Here is a 27,210-nt window from a genome sequence, read left to right as displayed (position 1 = left end):
ATTAATATACCCATCACAAATGTACACAAGCATAAGTAAAACAATTGAAGACTTGCATCCAAGAAACAAGTCAATATTAAAGTAAATTGGTACAGCCTTTTTAAATGTGTAACTGTTAGCAGCTGGTAGCATTGCTCCAGCGGAGAAGAAAAAATATTTTCTATGATCTAGAAGGGCGCTGTTCTTCATGCTGGGCCTTTTTTAAAAGCTCTGTTGCCTGGATATCTCAGAGAAATGCAGAAATATTGAAAGGAAAGAGTTTTCATTTAAAACTTAAATAGACAAGTGTTAAGTACTATAATAATGATGATGATAATATATAGTAATCAGTTGTGTGGAATGTACTGTGTATTATATTTCACTAGTATTTTACAGACATATTTTAAGTCATAACCTAAAGGAGACTTAGTTAAGGTTTACCTTTTGCCCTGTCACTTCATGATTTTTGAGTTCTTGATTTCTTTACCGTAACATATCATTCAACCAAAACTACATTTAATGCAATTTTTATAACAGTTTAGGCTTTCCAAAACAACTGCGTGGACTCAACATAGAATTTATATATTTAGTTGCATGTTTAACAGGAAATGTTTAACTACAAGGTTTATTAACTTACTAGGTTACACAGCTTTATGTGCCGTCAGCCAGACATGTGTGGAGAGTCAGAAGAATGGGAAGAATAGGACCACTGCAGTCTACTTTAGATGGTAAGATAGAATTCATATCATATTTGTTTTAGTAACTACAGCAGTCTCCGTTTTCCTCTCATAGGTAGAGGGTTATTATAAGGAGGTAGGGGTTTTCAAAATTCAGTTGAATAACTTATGCTAACCATAATGGTTCCTAGTAGAAGTCTTGAAATTGTAATTTGTTCTGAATAGTCTAAGTTATTTAAAATCTGACTGTTGTATAGAGTTAGACTAGTCTCAATTTTGAAGAAAAGACGTATGATTGTACATATTGGATGCAGCAGCTTCCTGTAACTGTTCTGCTGCCATTCCTATTTTTATCAATAGTTTTAGGCTGAAGAAATGATTAGTGTGTGTGTGTGTGTGTGTGTGTACACGCCCATGGTATGTGTAAAATACGTACAAAATTAGACTTCTATAAGATGTAAAATCAACTGGTACTCACGTTATATTAACATATAAATATAGCAAATGAGATTTATATATCTTAATACGTAAGTATGAGGGGGAAATGTCACATCATAATTGGTTGCTTTTTCAACCTGTATATCTTCAGTGCATTTATTTCAGGATTTTATCCGGCTGTATTTGGGCAGAAAGTTCACCAGGCCAGTAGTTCTTAAGTGAAGATTTGAATAGGAATGGAAGATAGGGTCCTTAAACAGGAGGGAGGTTGGGAAGATAAGGCAGGGGAAATGCAAAAGAGGTACTGAGAAGCTGAAGTGAAGAGATTGTGGCACAGGGGCAAAAACTAACAGCCAGCCAGCACAGAAGAGACTCTCCCGGGTAAAAACTGTGGGAAGTACATTAATGGTACCATAAATGTCCAATAGATCCTGCTCACATATCTGAGGCTGTTGCTTGTGTCTGTGCATGCCAGCTTGAGTGTCCCAAGACCCTTGGGCTTGCTTTCTTCCTCAAGTTCATGTAGGTAGGGAAAAAGGGCTCACAACATACATTTGGCAATCTGTTCCAATTGTCCCTGGCCCTCTCTGCATATGTCTGCACTGTAATATAACTCAGGGGCTAGTGAGACTTAAGTCAACTGACCCTAGTTTAGTGAACCATAGGCTTGAGCATCTACTCTGATTGTGAAGTCTGTGGCTCTGTCTACACAGAACTGTTATTTCTGAGTAAGCTATTCCGAAAGAGGTATTCCAGAATAATTTATTTTGAAGTAGCACAGCTACACACACAATGAATTTCAAAATAGCACCTCTACACATAATAGAGCCTATTTTGAAATACAGACATTGGACGAGCTGTGACTTATTTCAGAATAGATGCTTTTCCTCATACAGTGAAGTTTACTAATTTCAGAATAAGGCACCTGCTATTCTGAAATTTTCGAAATAGCAGTTGCGTTGTGTAGATGCTCTCGTAGTTATTTCAAAATAGTTGTTGATATTTCAAAAAGATTTTGCTGTGTAGACATAGCTATGGTAAGAATTTTCTAACCCAGGCTCAAACCTGGAGCTTTGGCATCCGCATTGCAGCACATTGCAGATCCTAGTCAAACCAATCATGTTTCAGACACCCTAGCACCCATCAAAGAGTGACCACTTGAGCCCTTTGACTGTGATACTTGACTTAAGCCCTTGTACTCCAAGCATAGGTCATCTACAAGTCTCCTCCACTTTACCCTGTCTTAGGACAAAACTTCTAGCTAACTCCAGGAATACCGCAGTTGTCCTTCAGTCTCAGTAGATCATCTTCCTGTTGTCCAAGGTCTTCCTCTTCTGCATTTTCCTTGCAGGCTCCATTTGAGAGCTTGACGGACTATGCTGGATGATGGTTTTCTGAGAGTGTGGCCTACCCATCCCCACTTTTCTCTTGATTTGAACATCATAGAATCATAGAAGAGTAGGACTGGAAGGGACATCGAGAGGCCATCGAGTCCAGCCCCCTGCCCTCATGGCAGGACCAAGCACCCTCTAGACCATCCCTGAAAGCCATCTATCTAACCTCTTGTTAAATATCTCCAGTGATGGAGATTCTACCACCTCCCTTGGCAATTGGTTCCAGTGTTTGATCACCCTGACAGTTAGGAACTTTTTCCTAATGTCCAACCTGAACCTCCCCTGCTGCAATTTCAGTCCATTGCCTCTTGTTCTATCCTCAGAGGCAAGGAAGAACAAGTTCCCTCCCTCTGCCTTATGACACCCTTTTAAATACCTGAAAACTGCTATCATGTCCCCCCTCAATCTTCTCTTTTCCAAACTAAACAATCCCAATTCTTTCAGCCTTTCTTCATAGGTCATGTTCTCTAGATCTTTGATCATTCTCGTTGCTCTCCTCTGGACCCTCTCCAATTTCTCCACATCCTTCCTGAACTGCGGTGCCCAGAACTGGGCACACTACTCCAGCTGAGGCCTAACCAGCGCAGAGTAGAGCGGGAGAATGACTTCTCGTGTCTTGTTCACAACACACCTGTTAATGCATCCTAGAATCATGTTTGCCTTTTTCGCAACAGCATCACACTGTTGACTCATATTTAGCTTGTGGTCCACTATAACCCCTAGATCCCTTTCTGCTGCACTCATTCCTAGGCAGTCCTTTCCCATTCTGTATGTGTGGCTCTGATTGTTTCTTCCTAAGTGGAGCACTTTGCATTTGTCCTTATTAAACTTCATCCTGTTTACCTCAGCCCATTTCTCCAGTTTATCCACATCCTTTTGAATTATGACCCTATCCTCCAAAGAAGTTGCAACCCCTCCCAGCTTGGTATCATCTGCAAACTCAAGTGTACTTTCTATGTCAATATCTAAATCATTAATGAAGATATTGAACAGAACCGGTCCTAAAACAGACCCCTGCGGAACCCCACTAGTTATACTTTTCCAGCCGGATTGAAAACCATTAATAACTACTCTCTGGGTACGGTTATCCATCCAGTTGTTCACCCACCTTATAGTAGCCCCATCTAAGTTGTATTTGCATAGTTTATTGATAAGTATATTATGTGAGACCGTGTCAAATGCTTTACTGAAGTCTAGGTATACCACATCCACCGCTTCTCCCTTATCCACAAGACTCGTTATTCTATCAAAGAAAGCTATTAGATTGGTTTGACATGATCTGTTTTTAACAAAGCCATGCTGGCTGTTCCCTATCACCTTACCACCTTCCAAATGCTTGCAGATGATTTCTTTAATGACCTGCTCCATTATCTTTCCTGGTACAGAAGTTAAGTTAAGTGGTTCTTATCTTGCTCTGTTCCAAAGCTCCTTATTTACGAGAAAGTCTTGCCATTTGATGTGAAGGATGTGCCTCAGGCATCTGTTTATGAATGTCTATAGCTTGTGATTTGAAGACTTTTTATTATGCCATGTCTCGCATCCATACAAAAGCACACTCTTCGCATTTGTGTTGAAGACTCCTCAGTTTCGTATTTGCAGATGTTATTTGTGAACTCCCTATGCGATGAAGAGTCTTGAATGCGGCTGTTGCTTTTCCTATCCTGGCACTGATATCATTGTCTGTTCCTCCATCTCTGCCCATAAAACTCCCTTCATGGGTGAACTGCTCCACATCTTCCCAGTCATCCCCTCCCAGTGTGGTGGTGGTGGTGTTGGGCTGGTCTCTATACCACGGGTCCAAATCATAAAGACGTCATCAATGTATCGTAAGTAGAGGAGGGGTAATGGGGATGAGAGCTGAGGAATCATTGTTCCAGGTCAGGGTTTGAGGAGGGAGTCTGCATAACGGGATACTCCAGTGGTAAGGGTGCCAATACCCAAAATCCTATTCCACCAACACTCCCAGCTATCTCTGAGATACCACTGACTTCCTAAGGAAATCACAAAACATCGGAAAAGTTCCTGACAACACCATCCTTGCCACCATGGATGTAGAGGCTCTGTACACTAATATTTCACACGAAGATGGATTACAAGCAATCAGGCATATCATCCCTGATGTCACCACGGCCAGTCTGGTGTCTGACCTCTGTAACTTTGTTCTCACCCACAATTATTTCCGATTTGGGGACAATTTATACCTCCAGATTAGTGGAACTGCTATGGGCACCCGCATGGCCCCACAATATGCTAATATATTTATGGCTGACCTGGAATCATGATTCCTGAGCTCTCGTCCCCTATTACCCCTCCTCTACTTTAGATACATTGATGACATGTTTATGATTTGGACCCATGGTATAGAGACTCTAGAATAATTCCACAGAGACTTTAATAATCTGCATCCCACCATCAATTTATGCCTCGACTACTCCATGCAAGAGGGACATTTTCTGGATACTACAGTACAAATCTGGGGTGGCCTGATCGGTACCACACTCTACTGGAAGCCCACTGATTGCTATACTTACCTACATGCTTCTAGCTTCCACCCTGCACGCACAACTAGATCCATTGTTTACAGTCAAGCCCTTAGGTATAATCGCATTTGCGCTGATCCTACTGACAGAGACCAAAAACTATAAGATCTCTACCAAATATTCATGAACCTGAATTACTCACCAAAAGAAATAAAAAAAAAAAACCAAACAAAAAAAAAAACCCAAACTGACAGGGTCAGACCAGCTACTCCAAGATAGGCCCAAAAAAGCCAATAACAGACCACCACTGGTCATTACCTATAGCCCCCAACTCAAACCACTGCAACGCATTGTTTAAAGACTTACAACCTATCCTTAATCAGGATGCCACACTCCAGAAGGTCCCAGGTGTCAGGCCTGTTTTCTCCTACAGGCAACCTCCCAGCCTTATGCGGATTCTCACCAACGGCCACAGTCTATACTGCAGGAACCCCAATCCTGGAACTTTTCCTTGCAACAAGGAAGTTGCCAACTTTGTCCACACATCTATTTTGGAGATACCGTCACTGGACTTACTGAGGTTATTCACAGAATCATGGCCACTTTCTCATGTTCCTCAACTACCATCGTGTATGCCATCATGTACTAACGGTGCCCAGATGCTTTATGTATTGGACAGACTTCAAACTCTTAGACAAAGAATTAATGGGCATACAGGAGACATAAACACACTCCTGATTCACAAGCCTGTCAGTCAGTCCTTTAATGGAGTGGGTCATTCTTTTAATGACCTGAAAGTATGCATTTTACTGAAGAGGAATTTTCACAACAGCTTGGAAGGAGAGGCTGCCGAACTCTTATATTCAAATTCGACATATTAACACATGGTTTGAACCGGGACTGGAATTTTCTAGCTCATTGTAGAGGCTCTTCTGCATACTTGGCTTTTTCTAATTCTTGACTTCCCCCCCACTTCTGCCCCTCTGCTCTCTGATTCGCTCACCTTGATAAATTTTTCTGATTTGTCAACCTTGATTACTATTTTTGGTTCTCTGTGCCTTAAATATTGAGTCTGTTCTGGTATGGCTGTGATCTGAAGAAGTGAGTCTGTCCCACAAAAGGTCATCACCTAATAAATTGTTTTGTTAGTCTTCAAAGTGCTACTGCAGTGTATTTTTGTTTTGATAGTACGTAGACTAGCATGGCTATCTGTTACTAATAAAAGCAATGTACTTGAGTAACAGTGAACAGCTTATACACAATATACATGTACAATACACAAACCCCCTACTGTGACATATCCTCTGATCACCTGTTCTCCTTTCAAATCTTTCTCCCTTTGCTGTGCATGTGCAAATCTGGGAAGGGGAGGGAGGCATCAGTATATGTGGGTCACACAGCTTTTTTCACTTGTATCTGTTGAAGAATCCATAGCACTAAAGTTTCAAGTATTAGAACTAAAAGTGATTCAACCTCAAAAGTGTCAAATTAAAAACATACCATACAGCTAAACTCTCTCTTGGAAATCATTACCAAACAAGATATCCCCAGCCCCCCAGGTTCACAACCTCCTGAAATAACAGATTGCTAATTCCGTACAAGTTGTTGAAATCGATATTTTAAAGCTGTGTATATTCACCTAAAACACTCCACTAACTAGCATTAGAAAATTTAAAAAACACTGAACACCTTCAATGCAAATTTCTTGCAAAAATGCACCCTCAGATACATGAATACAAACACCAATCAGAAAACTCTCTTTTTATTTGGCTATTCAGACATGCAGCTCACATTTACCCATCCATCTTTTTCCTGATAACTTTATACGGCATCTGAAATAACACAGTGCCAGAAACCTCAGAAAAAAACTATTTTCTGTTTTGTGCTTTTCAAAAGGTTCTGTGTCTGCACAACTGCCACAAGGCAAGGTTGTGCAACTGATTGCTTAACATAACTAAGCTGTAACAGCACCCAAGCAAGCAGGTCAGGCTTTGGAAGCTGTTATGTCAAATTCTGACCATGGAACTACGCGAAGACAGAAAGGTGGAAACAGAACTCATCTCTTCTTTTTCTGCTGTTTCAACATTTTTCTTCGCTTAATTATCATATCATGTAGTTTCTCCAGTCCCTCTTTGAGTCCGTCCCCTATTATGGCACAGGTAGGCTGCAGATGCCAGGGAGTAGAAGAGCTCAGCTCGCTCATTGCTAACATCTTCTCGATTTCAGTGAGAGAAAGGGAGTTCCTCAGGTCCTGTTTGTTTGCCACTATAAGGACAGGCACGCCTTGATTTTCAGATATCCTAGTAATTTTATGGAATTCGGTCTTGGCTTCCTCCATCCTTTCGATGTCGACAGAGTCCACCACAAACACGATGCCATCCGTGCACCTGATGTAGGACTTCCACAGAGGCTGCAGCTTCTCCTGGCCTCCCACATCCCAGAAGTGGAAGGTGACCGTTTTCGAGCTGCCCAGCATCACCTTGATTTTCTCTGTGTTAAAGATCTCAGCAAACTGAGTGATTGGGCAGCAAAATGGCAAATGAAATTTAATGTGGGTAAGTGTAAGGTAATGCACATTGGAAAAAATAACTCAAATTACGCGTACAACATGATGGGGTCAAATTTAGCTACGACAGATCAGGAAAGGGATCTTGGAGTTATAGTGGATAGTTCTCTGAAGACATCCACGCAGTGTGCAGCGGCAGTTAGTAAAGCAAATAGGATGTTAGGAATTATTAAAAAAGGGATAGATAATAAGACAAAAGATATCATACTTCCCCTATATAAAACTATGGTACGCCCACATCTTGAGTACTGTGTGCAGATGTGGTCTCCTCACCTCAAAAAAGATATATTGGCATTAGAAAAGGTTCAGAAAAGGGCGACTAAGATGATTAGGAGTTTGGATCGGGTCCCATATGGGGAGAGGCTAGAGAGACTGGGACTTTTCAGTCTGGAAAAGAGGCGATTGAGGGGCGATATGATAGAGGTATATAAAATCATGAATGGTGTGGAGAAAGTGAATATAGAAAAATTATTTACCTTTTCCCATAATACAAGAACTAGGGGACACCAAATGAAATTGATGGGTAGTAGGTTCAAAACTAATAAAAGGAAATTTTTCTTCACACAGCGCACAGTCAACCTGTGGAACTCCTTGCCAGAGGAGGCTGTGAAGGCCAGGACTCTATTAGGGTTTTAAAAAAGAGCTCGATAAATTTTTGCAGGTTATGTCCATAAATGGCTATTAGCCAGGGGTAAAGTATGGTGCCCTAGCCTTCAGTACAAGGGCAGGAGATGGATGGCAGGAGATAAATCACTTGATCTTTGTCTTCTGTTCTCCCTTCTCTGGGGCACCTGGCATTGGCCACTGTCGGCAGGCGGGATACTGGGCTGGATGGACCTTTGGTCTGACCCAGGATGGCCGTTCTTATGTTCTTATGTGGGTCAATGTAGAGGGCTGCAGGGGCAAGGCTGCTTTGCCCAGCTGCTCATGGGGCCTGATTGCATGGGCCATACAGCCGTTGAGTCTTCCAAGCTGCCTTTGGACTACAGCACAGGTAGCACACCAGGATTTAAGGTTGTAATGTGCGTGATGCAGCAGGAACTGCTGTTTGTTCAGTCATTAGTGGTATGAGTCACTCAGACGGGTCCTCCCATCATAGTTTCATTTCCTGTTCAGGAATCTGGGAAGCAGGCACCCAATTCCATGGTAGAACTCTGGCCTCAAGCTTTGCAGCCAGCCTGTGCCTGTCCTCTAGCCGCAAGTCTTTCTGCCTTCCATACTGCATCTGCTCGTTGGCCATTTTCAGCACTTCGAACATAAGTTCACTACAGATGTTCCTTCTTCCTTTAGTCATTGTACACATCCATTGCAAGGTGCACCGCAAACAGTTGTGAGAAGTTTTTTCACTTAGTGGTGGCTGTCATATCAGCTCAGGTGGCCTCTGCTGTTGTGCCAGCCACCCCCATGTTCCACCGGCTACTTCTTACTGCTCGTGACTGTCACCAGAACTGTTCACTTTGCTTTTGTAAATTGTCTCAGTGGTCTGTATTGCTCTTGGTACACTCATCCGTTGCTATACGAGCACAGTTGGTTCCCAAATTTCTGCTTGTAGGTGAATACTCATAAGGGCGACACTAAATTCCCATTAAAATACATGTAAAAGTCTCTGATTTGTTCCAAGTGCTTGTAACTTGACCTAAACCAGTTGACTTTAGGTATTTTTCTGATGTATTTGAGTAGTTTGGCACCATAAATAGGATGTAGTATATGTATGTAGAGCAGGGATTCCCAGCCTATGGGTCAGGACCCAAACATGGGTCACTATTAGGTTTGTTAAGGGTTGCCAGCTGCACAGTTCCAAGCTGCATGTGGCTGTTAAAGAAGCCATTTACAGCTCCTTAACACTGCTGTCTGGCAGATATCTATCATTAGAAATAGCAATTACCTTATGCCTAGGTGATGAGAGCTTAACACTTCAGTTAATTGGTTTTAAGACTGTTACCTGCTGGGAGCAAGAGGGCTGGGGGAGCCACCCAGCCTAGCAGCCCCAGTGAAGAGGTTGCAGAAGGAGGAGGAGTGTCTAAGGCTGGGGTCATTTAGGAATGCAGCTGGGTGCGGGGCGGGGGGGAGGAATCTAAGGCTGGGGGCGGTTTAGGGGTGCCGGGTGGGGGTGTCTAAGACTGGGGCAGTTTGGGGCTGGTGGGGGCATGCAGGCCTCCCCGGCCATGGACCCTGCGTATGGAGCAGAGCCATCCGCAGGTATCTGCTTTCCCCAGCCAGGGACCCCACGGTTTGCTTATATTACCGGGGGAAGTTCACTCATATGTGTCCCTCGTTTTAGCGAGTACTTGTAAATGAAGTACTCGTTAAATGAGGGATGGGCGTATATAGTTTCAGATATTATTGTTCATAATTTTAGTTGTTAGCTGTTACTCTCTTCAGTTTAGTGGATGTTCTTCTTCGAGTGGTCCCCGTGGGTGCTCCACAATAGGGGTTGGGCTCGCCTGGCGCCGCAGATTGGAATTCTTCTTGCAGTTTCTATTGGATCGCGCATGCACTGACGTGCGCCGCTCCCTTGCGCGCCCCCGGCCATGTGCGCGATCCGGTCCCTGCCAGTTCCTTCTCAACCACCATCGGCTGCAGATGGAATCCGCTCAGGCTAAAGCCAGAGTCGGATAAGATAGTTGTTTTTACGTGTAGTTTGTTTGTTTTGTCACTATTAAAAAAAAAAAAAAAAAAAAGAGAGAGAGAGAATATCAGCTAGCAGAAAGAGGAACGAAGGAGAGAGGGGCGGACAAGAAGGCTAGTTAAGCCATCCGCTGCCCTGCAGGCCGGTGATTGTTATTTGGGGTAAAAAGACACTGATTACGGGCTAAGTACCCTATTAACAGTGAAGACTCACCGCGATGGCCTTCTCGGGGTTAAAGAAGTGTGAGTCATGCTGCGAAGCTATGCCGGCCTCCGATGGACATAGTGAATGTATTCGCTGCCTGGGGGAATCATACGTTACCCAGAAGTGTTCTCACTGTGCTAAGCTTACAGCCAGGGCCAGGAAAGACAGAGAGATGAGGCTCAAAATGCTCTTGTTTGATAAGGCTCTCCAGCTGGAACCGCCGGAGAAGCCTCACGCAGAAGGGCCCTCTGGGTTGCATAAGAGGAAGGCAGCCTCTTTGACCCCCTCAGTGCAGAAGAGGAGGAAACTCTCCCCGGCTCGATCCTTGCCGGCGGGCCCAGCGGGCAGGACGAGTGGAACGCAGAGTCCCCAGCCGCAAGCTCATGAAAGCGGGAGCGCAGCAGCACACGTGGCAGAGACTGAGCCTCCGATTACACAACAGATGGCACGCAAGGCACCGCGAGAGCCAGCGAGGCGAGAGCCAGCGAGGCAAGCACCGGAATTGGCGGCGCTGACGCAGGCGGCACCAACCCCCGTGGCACTGACGGCGCAGGGGCACCCGGCACGGAGCCTACTAGTGCCGGAGGAAGCTACCCGCGTGGCACCACAGCTGACTGTTCCGTGCGCAGCGCCGACAACAGGGCCGAGATCCCCGGCATGGGAAGGGGCAGCGCCCACCCCGCAGGGGAGGGGCAAGGCAAAAGCTCAGCACCGCAGTCCATCTCCAGACAGGGCTGTGCTGCCCTTATCACCTAGCCCTCCCCCGAGATACACATGCCACACCGGCGGGCTGTGACTCCACCGGCTTATCTAGGACCTCCCGCTCCGTTCCTCCAACCAATTTTGCCGTGGCTTGGGCAACCTTCACCATTTCTGGGCATTTATCCCGTTGAGTACTATCACAAACCAGCTTCACCACTATCTATGTCGTCGCGGAGGTCCCGCTCTCACAGACATCATGGGTACGCTCTCCGATCGTGGTCCAGGTCTCCATCAGTGGGCCCTTGCCCATGCTGCTATGGTCGTCCTCATCATGCTGAACACAGACACCGCAGGTCTAGATCCAGGGGCAGGTCCTCCCCTGCTTCTCAATACCCCTGTGTACGCTCTCACTCTGGGACGGGAACACAGTTGTCTCAGGGGGAGTTAAGTCCAGAATCCCGGGACCTTCCTTCACAATCCTCCAGGGAGCAAGTATATCATCGACCGCGGGAACCAGAGGATTTGAGGGAGGTTTACCCCAGTGGTTCCTCCTCATCCTCCCCAGATGAGGCCATGGCCCCTGGGGATGTCTCCCCCCTGGATGACCTTAAACAATTCCAGGAACTGTTCAAAAGAGTAGCTTTCATGCAGGACATTCAAATAGCAGAGGTGCAGGAGAAACATCATAAACTCCTGAAAAATTTGAGACCCCCGGCTTCATCCAAAATCACTATCCCACTGGACGAAGCCATTACGGAGTCAGCCACTAACATATGGCAGACTCCGGCCTCTATTCCGCCTACGAACAAGAGAGCGGATAAGACGTCCCAGCCAAGGGCATGGAGTTCCTCTTTAGTCACCCACAACCAAATTCTTTGGTGGTCGAATCGTCCCAGCAGAGGTCGAAGGCGTCTCAGTACAAATCGGGGGGATCGGATAAAGATGCTAAGAAGCTAGAGCTGTTTGGCAGGAAGGTATATTCCTCCTCTACCCTATTATTGAGAATGGCAAATGACGCAGCACACCTATCAAACCACAACTTTGACAATTACTCCAGACTTACTCCTCTCATGGATTCACTCCCGGAAGACAAGAAGCCGGTGTTAAAGGCGATTGTTGAAGAGGGCTATGCAGCGTCGCGGATGGGAGTCCAGATTGCCCTGGATGTGGCGGACACAGCGGCATGTTCAACAGCTACAGCAGTGGTCATGCATAGGGAATCCTGGCTCCAGACATCTGGTATCCCCAGGGACCCGCAGACGAAGATCGTGGATCTTCCCTTTGATAAACAAAAGCTGTTTGCGGACTCAGCCGACTCGGTCCTCCACTCCAGCAAGGACTCGAGGGCCACACTTAGAACCTTGGGCATTTATATTCCCCCATACAAGAAGAAGAAATTTTATCCTCAGCAAAGACGCTACGCTTACCAACCACAGCGTGCTCAATATCAGCGAGGCTACGACCGAGGGCGCCATCAACAGCAGCAGCAGTACAGAACTCCCAGGCGACGTTCTCAACAAAGCCGTACACCCTCAGGGCAGGCCCAAAGGCAACAAGTTTGACGGGTATGTCGGGGGCTGCACTATCAACACCATCGCTCAATGCCACTCTCATCTCATGTTCCATCATTGCCTCAAACCGTTCCACTCCCAATGGCAAAAGATCACCACGGACAGATGGGTGCTAGAGATTATAGCCACGGGTTACACGATCCCCTTCCAGTCACTTCCACCGACGAAGCCTCCCGCCAGGCCTCATCTCAGAGATGCTGCCCACGAGGCGAGGCTCAAGCAGGAGGTGGATCACCTTATGTTCATAGGGGCAGTGGAAAGAATGCCGGAGCAATTCCAGGGGAAAGGTTTTTATTCACGCTACTTCCTAACAAGAGAAGAAAACAGGAGGCTGGAGGCCGATCTTGGACCTACGGGGCCTCAACAGTTACTTGCGCAAGCAACGCTTTCGGATGATCACAGTTGCCTCCATACTTACAGCACTGGACGATGGAGACCGGTTTACAGCCCTCGACTTACAAGATGCTTACTTTCATATAACAATCCACCCAGCACACAGGCGCTTCCTCCGCTTCACGGTCGGCAGGAAACATTTCCAATACAGGGTTCTTCCGTTTGGCCTATCCTCGGCTCTCAGAGTTTTTACCAAAACCCTGGCAGTGGTATCAGCCTACCTGCACAGACGGGGTGTTTATTTTCCCATATCTGGACAACTGCTTACTGAAAGGGGCCTCAAAGGCAGAGGTCTTACACATGATACGCGTCACCGCGGACACGTTTAGTTCGCTGGGTCTAGTTATCAACCTCGCAAAGTCAAAGACCGAACCCACGCAAGATATAGAGTTCATAGGGGCACGCATAAACTCTATCACAGCAAGAGTATACCTGCCCGACGCCCGCTTCCGCGCCATCAGCTCACTGGTGCAAGTCATGACGTGCACACCCATGGTGCCGGTCCTAACGTGCCTACAGCTGTTGGGCCACATGGTGGCAGCGACGTTTGTGGTACAGAATGCCAGGTTACACATGCGAAGCCTGCAGCATTGGCTGGCGAGTGTTTACAAACCGGCATCCCATACTGTCCACAAGGTAGTGTCGCCCACGACAGAGGTGCGCAGATCCCTAGCGTGGTGGGAAAATCCCAAGAATCTGCTAGTGGGGGTGCCTTTTCACCAACCACAAATTTCTATTTTTCTTACTACCGACGCCTCCCACATAGGATGGGGAGCGCACATTGGCAGCAAGGTGACGCAAGGGCTATGGTCCCCTGCGGAACAGACACTGCACATAAACATACTGGAGCTCAGAGCAGTGTTCAACGTGTGCAGACATTTTCGAGATTACCTGCCTGGCAAAGTAGTCGGGATCAATACCTCCACTATGTTCTACATCAGTCGACAAGGAGGGGTACGATCCCATGTGCTATGTGTGGAAGCAGTCCGATTGTGGAACTGGTGCATCGCCAACAACATAACGTTGAAAGCCTCGTACTTGCTGGGCACTCACAACGTGAAGGCAGATCAGCTGAGCAGGCGCTTCGCACTCACGCACGAATGGCAGATCTGCTCCGACCTGCTACAGCGCATATTTCGTACATGGGGGTTTCCCCAAGTCGATTTGTTTGCCACCCAGTACAATAAGAAGTGTCCCCAGTACTGCTCCAGAGCAGGAATAGGGCGGGGGTGCCTGGAGGACACATTCATGATTTCATGGAAGGGCCCTCTACTTTACGCGTTTCCCCCCACAACGCTTATCCACAAGGTTCTGCAGAAAGCCAGAAGGGAGAGAGCTCACATGATACTCATAGTCCCAACTTGGGACCGGCAACAATGGTTTCCCTTGCTTCTGCGCATGTTGGATCACCCACCACTTCCCCTACCGGTGACGCCGGACTTACTCACGCAGGCTCAGGGGTCCATAGTGCACCCGCACCCTCAGGGTCTGCATCTACAAGCATGGTTAATCGATGGCTCAGCGCCTTATAGAGCACGTGTATGGAGGGAGTACAACGAGTCCTGGAGTGTAGCCGAAGGACCTCCACCAGGAGGACTTATGAACAGAAATGGACTCGATTTTACAGCCTGGTGTTCCGCCAAGCTGTTAGCTCCCCTTGATGTTCCTATAACCGTAATACTAGAATACCTATTGCACCTCAAATGAGACGGGCTTTCTCTATCCTCGCTAAAGGTCCACCTCGCTGCTATATCAGCTTTTCGGCATACAGAGGAAGGGCCCAGTGTATTCGCCCACCCTATCGTCACAAGGTTCTTGAAGGGGCTGGTAAACCTATACCCTCTTTGAAAACCGCTTCCACTGTCGTGGAGTTTGGACTTAGTGCTCAGCACGCTATTGGGACCACCCTTAGAACCATTAGCCACGGTACCCCTCCGACTCCTTACGATGAAAACAACCTTCCTTCTTGTGATTACGTCAGCCCGCAGGGTGAGCGAGCTCGCAGCAGTGATGGCAATGCCACCCTGCACAGTATTCTCAAAGGGGGCGGTAACCTTACAGTTATACTCAGCCTTCGTTCCAAAAGTTTCTTCGGAGTTCCATCTTAACGAACCAATAGTTTTACCCTCGTTTTACCCGAAGCCTCACAGCTCCAGCAAGGAGGCGTGCCTACGTCTCCTAGACGTGAGGAGGGCGTTGGCCTTTTACATAGACAGAACTAAGTCCTTCCGGACAACAGACAGGCTTCTAGTCTCTCGCTCCCAGGTCAAAAGGGGAAGGCCTCTCTTCACAGAGAATTTCAAAGCACATCGTGACCTGTATAAAAATGTGCTACGAGCTTCGAAAGACCCCTTTGCTGGCCCCGCCTAGGGCTCACTCCACCAGGGCGGTGGCAGCATCAACCGCCTTCTTCAAGGGCATTGCGTTAAAAGACATATGTAGAGTGGTGACCTGGTCATCCTACGACACCTTCGCCAAGCATTATGCCCTACATCGGGTATTTGAGGAGGATACCCGTCTGTCGACAGTAGTCCTCTCGGGGGCAAGCTGCACATGAATCGATTACCCACCTACTTACTTGGGTTACTGCTGGGTAGTCACCTATTGTGGAGCACCCATGGGGACCACTCGAAGAAGAAAGAGAAGTTACTCATCTGTCGTAACGATGGTTCTTCGAGATGTGTCGCCGTGGGTGCTCCACCACCCGCTCATCCTCCCCACTTTGGAATCTGTCTGTTTTTCAGGAGCATCCGAGGTGGTTGGTCAAGGAACTGGCGGGGACCGGATCGTACACATGGCTGGGGGCGCGCATTGGAGCGGCGTGTGTCGGCGCATGCGCGATCCAATAGAAACTGCTAGAAGAATTCCGATCTGCGGCGCTGGGCGAGCCGAACACCTATTGTGGAGCACCCACGGGGACACATCTCGAAGAACCATCGTTACTACAGGTGAGTAACTTCTCTTTCCTCGCTCCTGAGCCATGTCTCAGTTACCAAGCCTTGTGCTCCTTGAAACAAGGCTATGCCCCGGAGTGACTCGTACTCCAGTTGCCTGAAATGCTTGGTGTAAAGCTCACATAGGGGATTGCTGCAAAATTTGCAGTGCTATCAAACCCTATAAGAGAACGTACTAACAGGCTAGGCCGAAGTCCTTGTTGATGGAGGCACAGTAGTGTGTGCCAGTCAGACGCAGCACTGAGCCCTCCATGAGAAGCACTCCTGCTGCCATCTGGGAGTCTTGACACAATTTGCTGTCCCCTGTGCCGAGCAAGAGGAGAGGGAGAAGCTGCTGGCTAATAGAGGACATTCTCTGATCCTGAAACCAGCAAGGCATGGAGACAAAGTGTGTGTGCACCCTGGGTCCAGCAGCCCAAAAGTCAGTGCCATTGCCTCCGTCCTGACATGGAGACTGTTAAGTCTCGCACACACACCCCCCCCGCCCCCCCCGGAAAAGAACTAGGGTTGATGCCAGCAGACAGAAATGTAGCCATCGGTTACTGTTCAGTATAGAGACTCACAGTGTCAGTTAAATGGAAGCCAGCCAAGAGGCTTGGTCTTGGTCCTCCCCTCTGTGTTAATGATCATAGGCACCAATGGGGTGCACTTTGCTATGGTTTCAGGGCACAGATTGCTCATCATTGGAGGTGGAATTGTGCTCTTCCTGTGCCGGAAGTTGACTCTTGCACACTGCTTGTTATCCCTATACAACAATGGGTGCAACCCAGGAATTGCTTTTGGGTACTTGGTCTGCTTGACACTGGTTGATGCCTGTGCAAAGGCCATTTTGGAATTCCTGGGCATTTGCCCTCCATGAAGATCTCCCAGTCAAGTCATTCCTACTCAGTAGCTTTGGAAGAAAGGGCTCCACCACTCTTTCAGACAGTCTCCGCTCCCAACTCTAAGTGCCTGGAGCTGGTACTGTAGGATCCATCCAGTGAAGAAGTTGAGGAAGAATGCCCTTAGCCAGTGCTGGCTGCTGCCTCCTCCTCCTGGCGATGCTGTATTGGGGACAGACACATCACCTTCCCAGGATGATTTAAGATGCATCAGGAGCTGTTGAAAAGAGTAGCTGAAAATTTGTTTATACAGGTAGAGGTGGTAAAGAACTCCTTCCGCGCTTTTGTTGACATCCTGACCACAACAGATTTGTCAAGAGTTGCATTATCTCTTGCTATCCAGTAAAGAGGTCATCATGTGTCCTGTGACAAATCTCCCCTTCCTTCCCCCAATAGCCATGAGGAATGAAAAACACAAACAAAAAAACCCACCTTTGTGGTAGTTCCTGGGTATGAGTTCTTGTTTCTGCATGCTTCCACATCTGGATCCCTGGTGGTTGCTGTGGGACTGCATGTAAGTTTCAGGACTTGCTCCTGCAAGAGGCCAGACAGGAATCTCCTTGTCGAAGAGGGGATATCTATAGCAAAAGCCTCCCTGCAAGTGGCCCTGGATGCAGCTGATTCAGCCACAAGATCCATGGCTTCTGTAGTATCTGTTCTTTGCCACTCATGGCTCCAGTCTTCTGGCCTCCCACAGGATGTTCTGTAAAACCTCAAGAATTTGCAAAGCCTCACAGTTTGAAAGAAACCAGGGCAACTGTGAAGTCCTTGGGTTTGTGTGCTCTGGCAGCTTCAATGAAGCATAGACCTCAGCAATCCTTCTGGTACTTTTCTCTGCTGGCCTGGCAGGACCCCCAGAGGAAGAGGAGCAGGTGCTTTAGGTGAAGACTCTCTCTCCTCAGCATCAATGCTTGCCCCTCCCAGGCTTTCAGGGATCCAAGCATGCATTTTGATAGGATGAGCAAGGACATCGTAACAGTCTGAGTGTTAGGTCCTGTTTCTCTGCTGCTTGCAGACTTCCTGTCTCACTTCTTCTAGTCATGGGCCTGTATTACAGTGGATTGCTGAATACTGAGTATGGTCAAAGTCAGTTATATTCTTCTGTTCAGTTCTACCTCCCAGCCCCCACACCAGCCCTCTCCATTCCTCTTCAGGGGACCATCTCACAAGCAACTCCTGGATCAAGAAGTTCAGTCCTCTTCAGGGGCAGGTGCCATGGAAGAGGTTCTGCCAAACATAAGGGGTCAGGAGTTCTTCTGTGATTATTTCTTAATCTCAAAAGTAAAGGGTGGTCTCAGATCTAATTCTAAACCTGTAGCAGCTCAACAGCTTCCTCAAGAAGCTAAAGTTCCACATGGTCTCATTGGCTTCCATAGTTGGATCCAGGGGCCTGGTGTGTTATCCTCGTGTACCATCCTTAAGTGAGCCTTACTTTCATATAATGATCTTCCAAGGATGCTAGGGGTTCCTCAGATTTGTTGTGTACAACACACTGTACCAGTTTAGTCTTCCTGTTCAGCCTCTTAGCAGTTGCACAAGTGTTTATGAAATGCTTGATGTTAGTGGTGGCCTTTCTGAGAAGGCAAGCGGTGCAACTTTACCCATATCTGGATGACTTGCTGGGCAGAAGTTGGTCCAGAGCTCAGGTGGAGTCCATCATTCTCCTTACTCAGTTATCTTTTCAAACTTTAGGCCTACTAATGAATATTGAAAAGTCCATCTTCTTCTTGGTGTAGAGGCTAAAGTTTATCAGAGAAGTGTTCAGCTCTGCCACGTCCAGGCTTTGCTTCCAGAAGGCCATTTCCAAGCAATCATCGCCCTCACCGGACACTCAGTGACTATGATCAGATCTTGCTTGAGGCTGCCGTGCCACATGGCCTCATGGTTTATATGGCCCAGTATGCAAGAGTACACCTCGGGCCTCTCCAGATATGACTGGCCTCAATATACTTTGCATACCACCACCACCTGAACTCAGTCCTCATGATTCCTCCCCCCAGCTCTCAGCTTCAGTGACTGATATCTAGATCTGGCAGTTTGCACAGGTGTCCAGTTTTCTTGGCCCCAGTTATCAATTTCCATGGTCTTTGCTAAGCTGAGGAGTTCACCAGTGGCCCCTAAGGACTTTGGTCTCCTGAAGAGCACATCAATTTCAGGGAGTTCAGGGCAGTTTGTCTGTCATATTGACTGTTCCTACCTCGTCTTGTGGGCAGGAGTGTCTGGGTTCTCACAGACAATGCACAGTGGCCGTATTCTATATCGGCAAACAGGTCTGTCTTTGATCATGTTAAGTGGTCCCTTGGAACAGACCTAGTGAAGGACATTTTCCAGCAGTGAGGGACTGCCTAGGTTCATAACCCAATATAACAGGAAAGTGTCATAGTCTCTGCTTCTTGCAGGGCCACAGCCTGCAGTTGCTTACAGATGTCTTCCTACTTCTGTGGATTGGTTACGTGTACTATGAGTTCTCTCCTATTCTGCTTGTATGCAAAGTCCTGATATAGATCAAATGAGATTGTCTCCCCCTGCTCTGAGCATTGGTTCATCACCCTGCTCAACCTCTGTCTGCAGTGATCTCCAGACCTAATCTTTGTAGACCACAGTCATTTGCTCCACTCAACCCTTGGCTCCCTCCACCTGATAGACTGGACACTCTGTGGCTGAGTGTATGAGAGTAAGCCTGTTGGGAGCAGATTTGACATTGTGTTAGGTAATGGGAAGGTCTCTAACAGGATCACATAACTTGGTAAGTGGAAGTGGTTTGCCATGTTGGATGATCAGATCGAGGTCTCGATCACAAGTCCATTGCTCCACCTCTTTCTGGACTACCTACTACACCTGAAACAGCAGTGTTTGTCTATCTTGTTGATCAAGGTTCACCTGGCAGTGATGTCAGCTTTTTTTTTACCCCCAGGATGATGACCTGAGGTGGGGGGTTGGCCCTCCTTTTGAGCAGAGGGTTGGACTAAATGAGCTCCTGACGTCTCTTCCAACTCTAATCTTGTTAGATTCAGTGACTAGTCCATGTTCTCACATGAAGCATCAGTCATTGGCTGTTAAATGCACACCAACAATCTACACAGAAAGGAACAGATTGCTTCAGAAGTCTACCCAGCTCTTTGTAGTGGTAGCAGATAATTTCCTCATGGATCACATAATGTAGCCACACGTTGTGAACTCTAGGCCCACCACCTGTCCAACTGCTTGGGAGTCACCTGTGTTGGAATGGACATTTGCAATCATTCAAAATAAAAATGGTTACTAACTTGTAACTGTTGTTCTGTAAGATGTGTTGCACATGTCCCTTTCATGACTGTTCCTTCCCCTCTTCTTGGAGTTGGCTATAAAGAAGGATCTGGAGTCCTGGGGTGGGCTGACCTTTTTATATTGGAACTGTAAGTGTACAGCACTGGAGCCAAAACCATGGATACCACTGAGGGAAAAAATTTTGGAGACTGTACTCAGGGCATGTACACATCAATTAAAATGTACCTGTGCAACACATCTTGAAAAACAACCCATGCAGGAGGTTAGTAACTGATTGTTTTTTGTTTTGGAGCAGTCCATCAATTTAGAGGTGAAGGAGCTGGGGAACAGGACAAGACACACAGGCATGTTGTCTCAAATAGCTCACTTGCAGAAACAGGAAAAATTCTTATGGAATTTCAAGGACGTGAAATGTTACTTTTATAGACTTGAACTTAAGTCTATTGTGAAAAGGATGCTTCAGACCCAAGAAGCTCCCTGGACGCAGCTTGGTTAATGACAGCAAAAGAAGTTCAAGCAAAAAGATAAGCTAAAAACACAAAGCTGCCTTTTTTTAACCTTAGAAAATTGTAAAACTGCTTGGATTGGGGAGGGGAATGATGCTATCCTTGGCTGTGCTACAAACGCTTTCTCTATCATTTTAGGACTTTAACGTTTTGGAGGACTTAACAGTTATTGTGGTGTCCAGCTGGCAAAGGGAGATGTTACTTAAGGCTACTAGTGAGAAATCTGCAGTTCATCTAAGAGAAGTATTCAAATATATAGTGGTTGAGCAGCACATCTGAGAGTGGACTGGGCTTATTTACCCAGGTGGCTTTTGAAAATGCACTATTCCCAAAACAAAAAAGCAGTCAAGTAGCACTTTAAACACTACCAAAGTAATTCATTAGGTAAGCTTTTGTGGGACAGACCCAAAGATCACCTAATAAATTATTTTGTTAGTGTTTAAAGTGCTACTTGACTGCTTTTATGTTTTGATAGTATATAGACTAGCACGGCTTTCTCTCTGTTACTATTCCCAAAACGTGAGGTTCCTTCTGTAGGAGAAGTTTGCAACTGTCAGTGCCCAGGATGGGGCCAGAATTCATGAGGGAATCAACATGATGGTGCATTAGCTTCCACAGATCTTAACCTGTATCAGAGGGGTAGCTGAGTCAGTCTGAATCCAGAAAAACGAGAAATCCTGTGACACCTTACAGACTAATAGAGCTTAACCTTTTATGACTGCACACAAACAGGCAGAACTCGATAGCCTTCCTCCTCCGGGCCTTCCTGCCTCCCCAGCACATTTCTGGACAAATGATTTTGTCCCTGTGGACTGCATGGACACCTCCTAACTTAAATGGACTCGATCTAGGAATGGAACACATTTACACATCTCCTGCCCTGAAACCTTTCCTGCAATGAAACATTTCGTTGTTTCCAGGCTGCTTGATAGACTGTTGAATGTTTAAAGAATTGTATGCTTATAGGCACGGTAATATAAGGTTATTTTTAAGAAACTAGAATGGCCTTAACAAAAATCTGTGTCTTTCCAGTAAAAGTTTACTTTCAAGGTGTTCATAGTTTGCATTTCCTGGTTACCATTTTGAACTGCATGTGGGAGAGAAAGTGGGACACCAAGGTGCTGGTATACAATCTGTCATTAACAGATATTGCTATTTGCTACTGCTATTCGTAACTTTGTGTAACTTGTTGGTTCGTAGAGCAGAAATCCTTTCCATTGCTGTGTTAATAAACATGTAAATGGAGTCAAACTTACTGGACTCATAGATCGCTTCTGTCCATTCTGAGACTGTTGCAGGCTCAGCAGCAGGCTGTTCCTCTGGAGGTACATCAAAGAGCTCCAAGCATGGAACCAGAAAGTGCTGCTGCTTATGTTCCAAAGCCTTCCCTGGGACCAGTTTCATCAACAGAGAGACTTTATGGTCCCCACTCGATGCCTAATGCTGTTTCCCATGTTTGGATTTAGGGGCTAGAAGGGTGTCATTCTGTCAGTCCTGCACCATCATTGACTGTGTGCATGGTACAGTGTCCAGTACTTGGTTAAATTTCTCATTAAATGGACATGGTTTTAGCTAGTGTCTGAGATGCTGGGTTTGGTCCCTGCTTTTCTGGCACTCACTCTTGGGCTGCACAGTCTTCTGTATGCACTAGGCAGCTGCCCACTCCTTAGCTATGTGGCAATATGCATGATCATTCCTGATAATTTTTCTAAAGTCCACAGCTTTGCTGGCCTTGCACCACATATTTACCAAAATCAGGCTGTGTTCCCATTACCACTTTGCAAAGGGCTTGTTATGCTCATTCTCTATTACAAACATAGAAGCTCTCTGATGGTGTATTTGCAGCTTGGTAATCAGAAGACACATGGAAGCATTAAGAGCTAACACACTGAGCTGCTGCAGTACACCAAGATGCTTGGTTTTGTTTTCAGTAGAGTAGATTTGAGGCTCTTGGGATAGAGAGGAGAAAAGAAGTTGTTCCATGGGATTCTGGGATTTGTGGAGAATTCCCAGGACCTGAGTCTTGGGGGGAGGAGGGCGGGGAAAGAGACGGGAGGCTCTGTCTACATTGCAAAGCCATAATGCTGAAACCCTTGATCAAGGCCTGATTGAGACTCAGGCCCTGCAGCTCTACTGGGTCCTGGCAACGTGGGTCATTGTGATTTGAATGTAGATGGAAGGAATGAGTCTGACATTACTGTGGGCTTTATTGTATTAGAAGTCTTCATCTTACTCCTGTCTGGAGGTAATGTGCTTCGAGCACAGCTGGAGTGCTTGTTGTGCCAAAGCAGGCACTGTCTCCTGGGATTCAGCTCTCAGTACAGAAAAGTCAGGTCTTTCAACTGGTGCCTGCTGTTCCAGAAGCTCCAGTATGGTTTGTCAGTGCTTTTCCAATACACTTGTGACCCTTTATCTATCACCACCCCCATCAGCTTTGTCTAGAGAATTTACGAATGGTTGTGTGGGACAGACTGAAAATCGGGGTAAAGGGGACAACCCAGGGCCCTCTCAAAGGGGTTATAGGTCCTGAGGCACACCCTTCTGCCTCCCTGGGCCCTACCCCCACCCCATCTCTGTCCTGCCTGCGCTCCACCCCTTCCTCCAAATCCCACCCTTTCTCTGCCCCTGCCCCATCACTTTTCACCTCCATTATACCCCTTCCTGGTAGCCCCCTCCTTCATGAGACACAAGAGACATGAGATAACTAGGGGGCCTGATACAGGGTTTTCAGCAGGTGTTGGCTCCCCTGTGCACTTGCTATGGCAGCAGGAGCAGCGGGAAGCAGAGCTACCCAGCAGCTAACTGTGTTGTTCTGTCACCCATCCCCCACATCACTCCATTCTGCTCCTCTGAACCCACAGTGGGGGAGCTGCCAGGGATGGCTCTGGACTACCCCATCATCTTTGCAAGTGATCTTTCTGGGTTCAGAATAAAGCACATTTTTGTGAGGAAGCTAATGCTGCAGTTGGATGCACTGTCCTCCTCCTTTAGCTAAATCAGGTGCTTCAGTCTGGCACCATTATGGCCTCTAAATTCACTGAATAAAAGAAAGGTGTGATCAACATGATTGTGTGAAAACAAGCATATAACAGTGTACGTATGATCTGTTTAATTCCACTTGACTCCATATGGGATAAAGTCAATTAGTGTGAAAGTACTGCTGAATCACATATGGTAGTGTTTATTTGTGCTTTTTCATTTACTTAAATGGTAGACACTTGAGTTATAAATGTACTGTGTATTGATGACTCCATCCAATATTTCTTTTTAAAGATGGAAACCTTGATGGAGAAATGCAGATAAAATTGACTAATTGACCAGAATAATTGAACTGTCGAAGTTGGTAGTGGTTTACCTTTGCTGTACATGCACTTTGTTTAAAATGCTTTTAACCCTTAGCTTAAGAGGCAGTACACATTGACTTTAATTAAAAATGTTTACTAAGAAACTGAGTAACCTCAAGGAAGCATTTTATCAAAAATTCCAAGGGCTTGCGATGCTGAGATTTGCCAAAAGCAAATATTCATCAAGTATGCTAATATGTGAGGTCATGTCACACTAAATCAGTACCTAAAATAACTCTACTTACAAATGATTTGGAGAATTTAAAGTACAGCACCCTTAGCTAATGATCATTGATGTGTTGCTCAGCTGCAGAAGGGCATCCAGGCGCCACCACCACATAAATGATGCTAAAGAGGGATTATAACTGCCAGTGTAATTTCCGTGGCCCCTTTACTTTCATGTGCTATTTACTTCAGCTTTTTTCCCTCCTACCTTGTCTTCAGACAGCCGTGCCTTGCCTGTGAGGCAGGTTTTCTCTGGCTTTGTTGAGAATCAACAAAGAGATAATGTCTGAGGGTTTTGTATCTGATATTGAGTTTGTACCTCAATGAACCTCCATCTACACCATCAAGGAAGTTAATAACCCCAGTAGTCTCTTCTGTTGGCTTCATGTCTCATGCTCCACTTCACTTTATATGATGTAATATGGGGCAGGTGCCCAGCTCACTTAATTTTCTTGCTATTAAATTACATTAAGGTTACATACCTTAAGTATCTAAAACCCAAACATGAATTATTTCTTAAAATACCTCGTTATTGGTTGCACTTGAAAAGTTACAAAAGGGTTGTAACATGGGTTGAGACCGTCTTAGAGTCGGAGTCTTCTCCCTTATGTTCTTCGGCTTCTTCTTGCTGTTCACTCAAACTGCTAATATAACTTTCTGATGTTCCCCTCACTTTTCCATAGGAATGAAAATTTAATTTGATCGTTGGCCAAATGTTGGGTGTTTTTTTTGCAAGCCCATTAAAATAAATGAATTGATTTCATTGGGCTTTGTCTTAGGCACTAGAGCATTCATGCCAAAAATTGGTGTGCTGGACCAAAATAGATTCCGTGGTTGAAAGGTAGGTACACTAAATTACTGTGCGAAATGGAGCCATTTGGTCAGTGTGACAGGGCCTGCAGATGTGACCTTAATATAAATAATAATTACAGTCTTGCTTTAATAAGATGATAAGTTTCTAATAATTACATTTTTTATTAAACAAATGCTTACAAAAGCAAAAATAACATGAATTTTCTAAAGGAGATTAAAAACAATAGCATATCATTTCAATAAACATCTTGTCTGCAGTCTGTTCAATATTCACTTCACTGGTAGAAATTATAATTTTTGTAACCTAAGGCTCATAAGCCAATGTTATTGCTGCTGGCTTCTTTGCTTGCATTAAACTATTTGTCTTCATGTATGTAGTTTTTTGACTGAATGCAAATTATTGATTTGTTTTTAAAGATCAGCCATTTTTTGTTTTTAAAGAGAGCCATTTTTAACCAAAATTAATAAACTTTTTCATATTTTTAAGTGGGCTTGGAGCCAGCACCTCTCTCTGTGTCTGAGGAACGACAACTTGCAATTCTGACAGAGCTACCTTTTGTAGTTCCCTTTGAGGAAAGAGTAAAGGTATTTATTTTGTGTGTGTGTGTGTGTGTGTGTGTGTGTGTGTATTTTGAGAGTTTTTTAAGTAAGGGTTCTAAGTGCGGAATTGGGCCTCATCTCATCTCATCTCTATGTCCAGTGGACAATCAGGCTATGCTATTCTTGTTTGTCACCAATATTTGCACGGTCACTGCAGTGCAGAACATATAATGGACAAGATTTACCATTGTGTGTTCTTGCAGTTTTTCCTTTTTTATAATGTTTTAGAATAGTTTTCTGTAAATTAGAAGTACAGCTTCTGCTAATATAACTTGAGAAGAGATAATGCTGTATAATAAGCAAGCATAGGCCCATATAGTGCAATTGGATCTACATGGGTGGACCCCTACACCAACACTGAACCTCATTCCAGTTAGTGGAGCTTCAAGTAGACGCAGAGTGTATCTATCTAGATCTTATTGCAAGATCCTAGATTCTCATATATAGCATACTCATTAACCCAGTACAAAATGAGGTGAGAGTCATTTTGGGGAAATAGTGCCCAGAAGTTAAGTTTCTGCATTTAGTGATGGTTGAATTTAAAGGAACACTTAATTATGCAGTAGGAAAAATGTGTCTTTTAGTTCCATGTATTTATAATTTGGCTAGGAATGCATTCTGCATCTTGAGTGTGTCATTTTGATGGCCACATTTTTTGAAATCCTCCCAAGATTTTTTGTTTTGATGCTACTATTGTGGTGTTAACCCAAAAATAATTTCTGAGCCGCTGCTCTTGGCTCTACAACATCAGTTAATTAACAGACTATTCCCAGAATCGTGTTAGAATTATTATGTACCCGGGCCATCAAGGAATTGAAAAATAGTTTCATGGGTGAAATAAATCAATGTTTACTGAAAAGACAATAACAAATTTGGTGGAAAAAGAATGTGCTTATTTAGGCTTGTATCACAGAATTGAAAATGGTAGAGAATAAAAAGTATTTAAAATACATTCATATTGCACAGCAATGTGATAATGCAAGTTCTGATAGCTATTTTTTCCCAAATCATTCAGCATTCTAGTCTGAATTTATCACTTGAGATTATTGTTTGGTGGCTTTCAGTATTTCATCATAACATGGTACAGTCTGTACAGCTAGGACTTGAATAATTCAGCCCCGGTTTGTCTGATGTTCTTCAGGGCTTCTGGATTTCCATTTATGGGATTAACGCCTTTAGTGTTGAGCTGGGAAACTGTGTAACAAAGCCATGTCTTTTGGGGTGCCAGAATGCTCTCATATTGAGATGATCAGCTCTGTCCATACGAGGGAGTACTACACCCATCCACATAACTACCATAGTTTCTTCTCTGCCACTGCTGAAAGCTAAATATAACTACTACTTGTTTCCATGAGTTAATCAACTTATCTTCTGTAATTATATGTAGATAGGGAGGTTGAGGCCATTTGCCTTGGTTTATCCTGAGGTTATGTTGAATACAAACCCTGCCAAGACTCAGCTGTCTTTCCAGGGATAGGTGCATATGTTTGGTGCCTAGTGTTTCTGGGAAAGCTTCACACAGAGTGCTAATGCCCAGTTTGCTGTAACTTTACTCCTTGATTGAGGAAGGATGGACAGCTAAGTCTG

At 45.4% G+C, this 27,210-nt stretch overlaps 1 protein-coding gene across 6 annotated transcripts in view; it reads left to right on the top strand.

Annotated features, from left to right (window-relative positions):
* Positions 1-27,210, top strand: part of UBE3C (ubiquitin protein ligase E3C) — a 181,985-nt gene that overhangs the window by 75,981 nt on the left and 78,794 nt on the right. For 4 of the 6 annotated variants that reach the window (XR_012644076.1, XM_074985064.1, XM_074985062.1 and 1 more), the window contains 3 exons: positions 620-707; positions 15,778-15,981; positions 25,511-25,608. Coding sequence is in view for 5 of the 6 variants with exons in the window: in XM_074985064.1 (XP_074841165.1) it covers positions 620-707; positions 15,778-15,981; positions 25,511-25,608 (390 nt within the window). In the remaining variant the exon portion in view is untranslated. The remainder of the gene's footprint in view (positions 1-619; positions 708-15,777; positions 15,982-25,510; positions 25,609-27,210) is intronic. The other 2 variants (XM_074985065.1, XM_074985063.1) reach the window with 1 other exon arrangement.

The sequence above is a fragment of the Carettochelys insculpta genome, chromosome 2, assembly GCF_033958435.1.
Source record: "Carettochelys insculpta isolate YL-2023 chromosome 2, ASM3395843v1, whole genome shotgun sequence".
Lineage (NCBI taxonomy): Eukaryota > Metazoa > Chordata > Testudines > Carettochelyidae > Carettochelys > Carettochelys insculpta.
The sequence above is the reverse complement of the archived record's forward strand: the minus strand, read 5'-3'. Positions and strand labels throughout refer to the sequence as shown.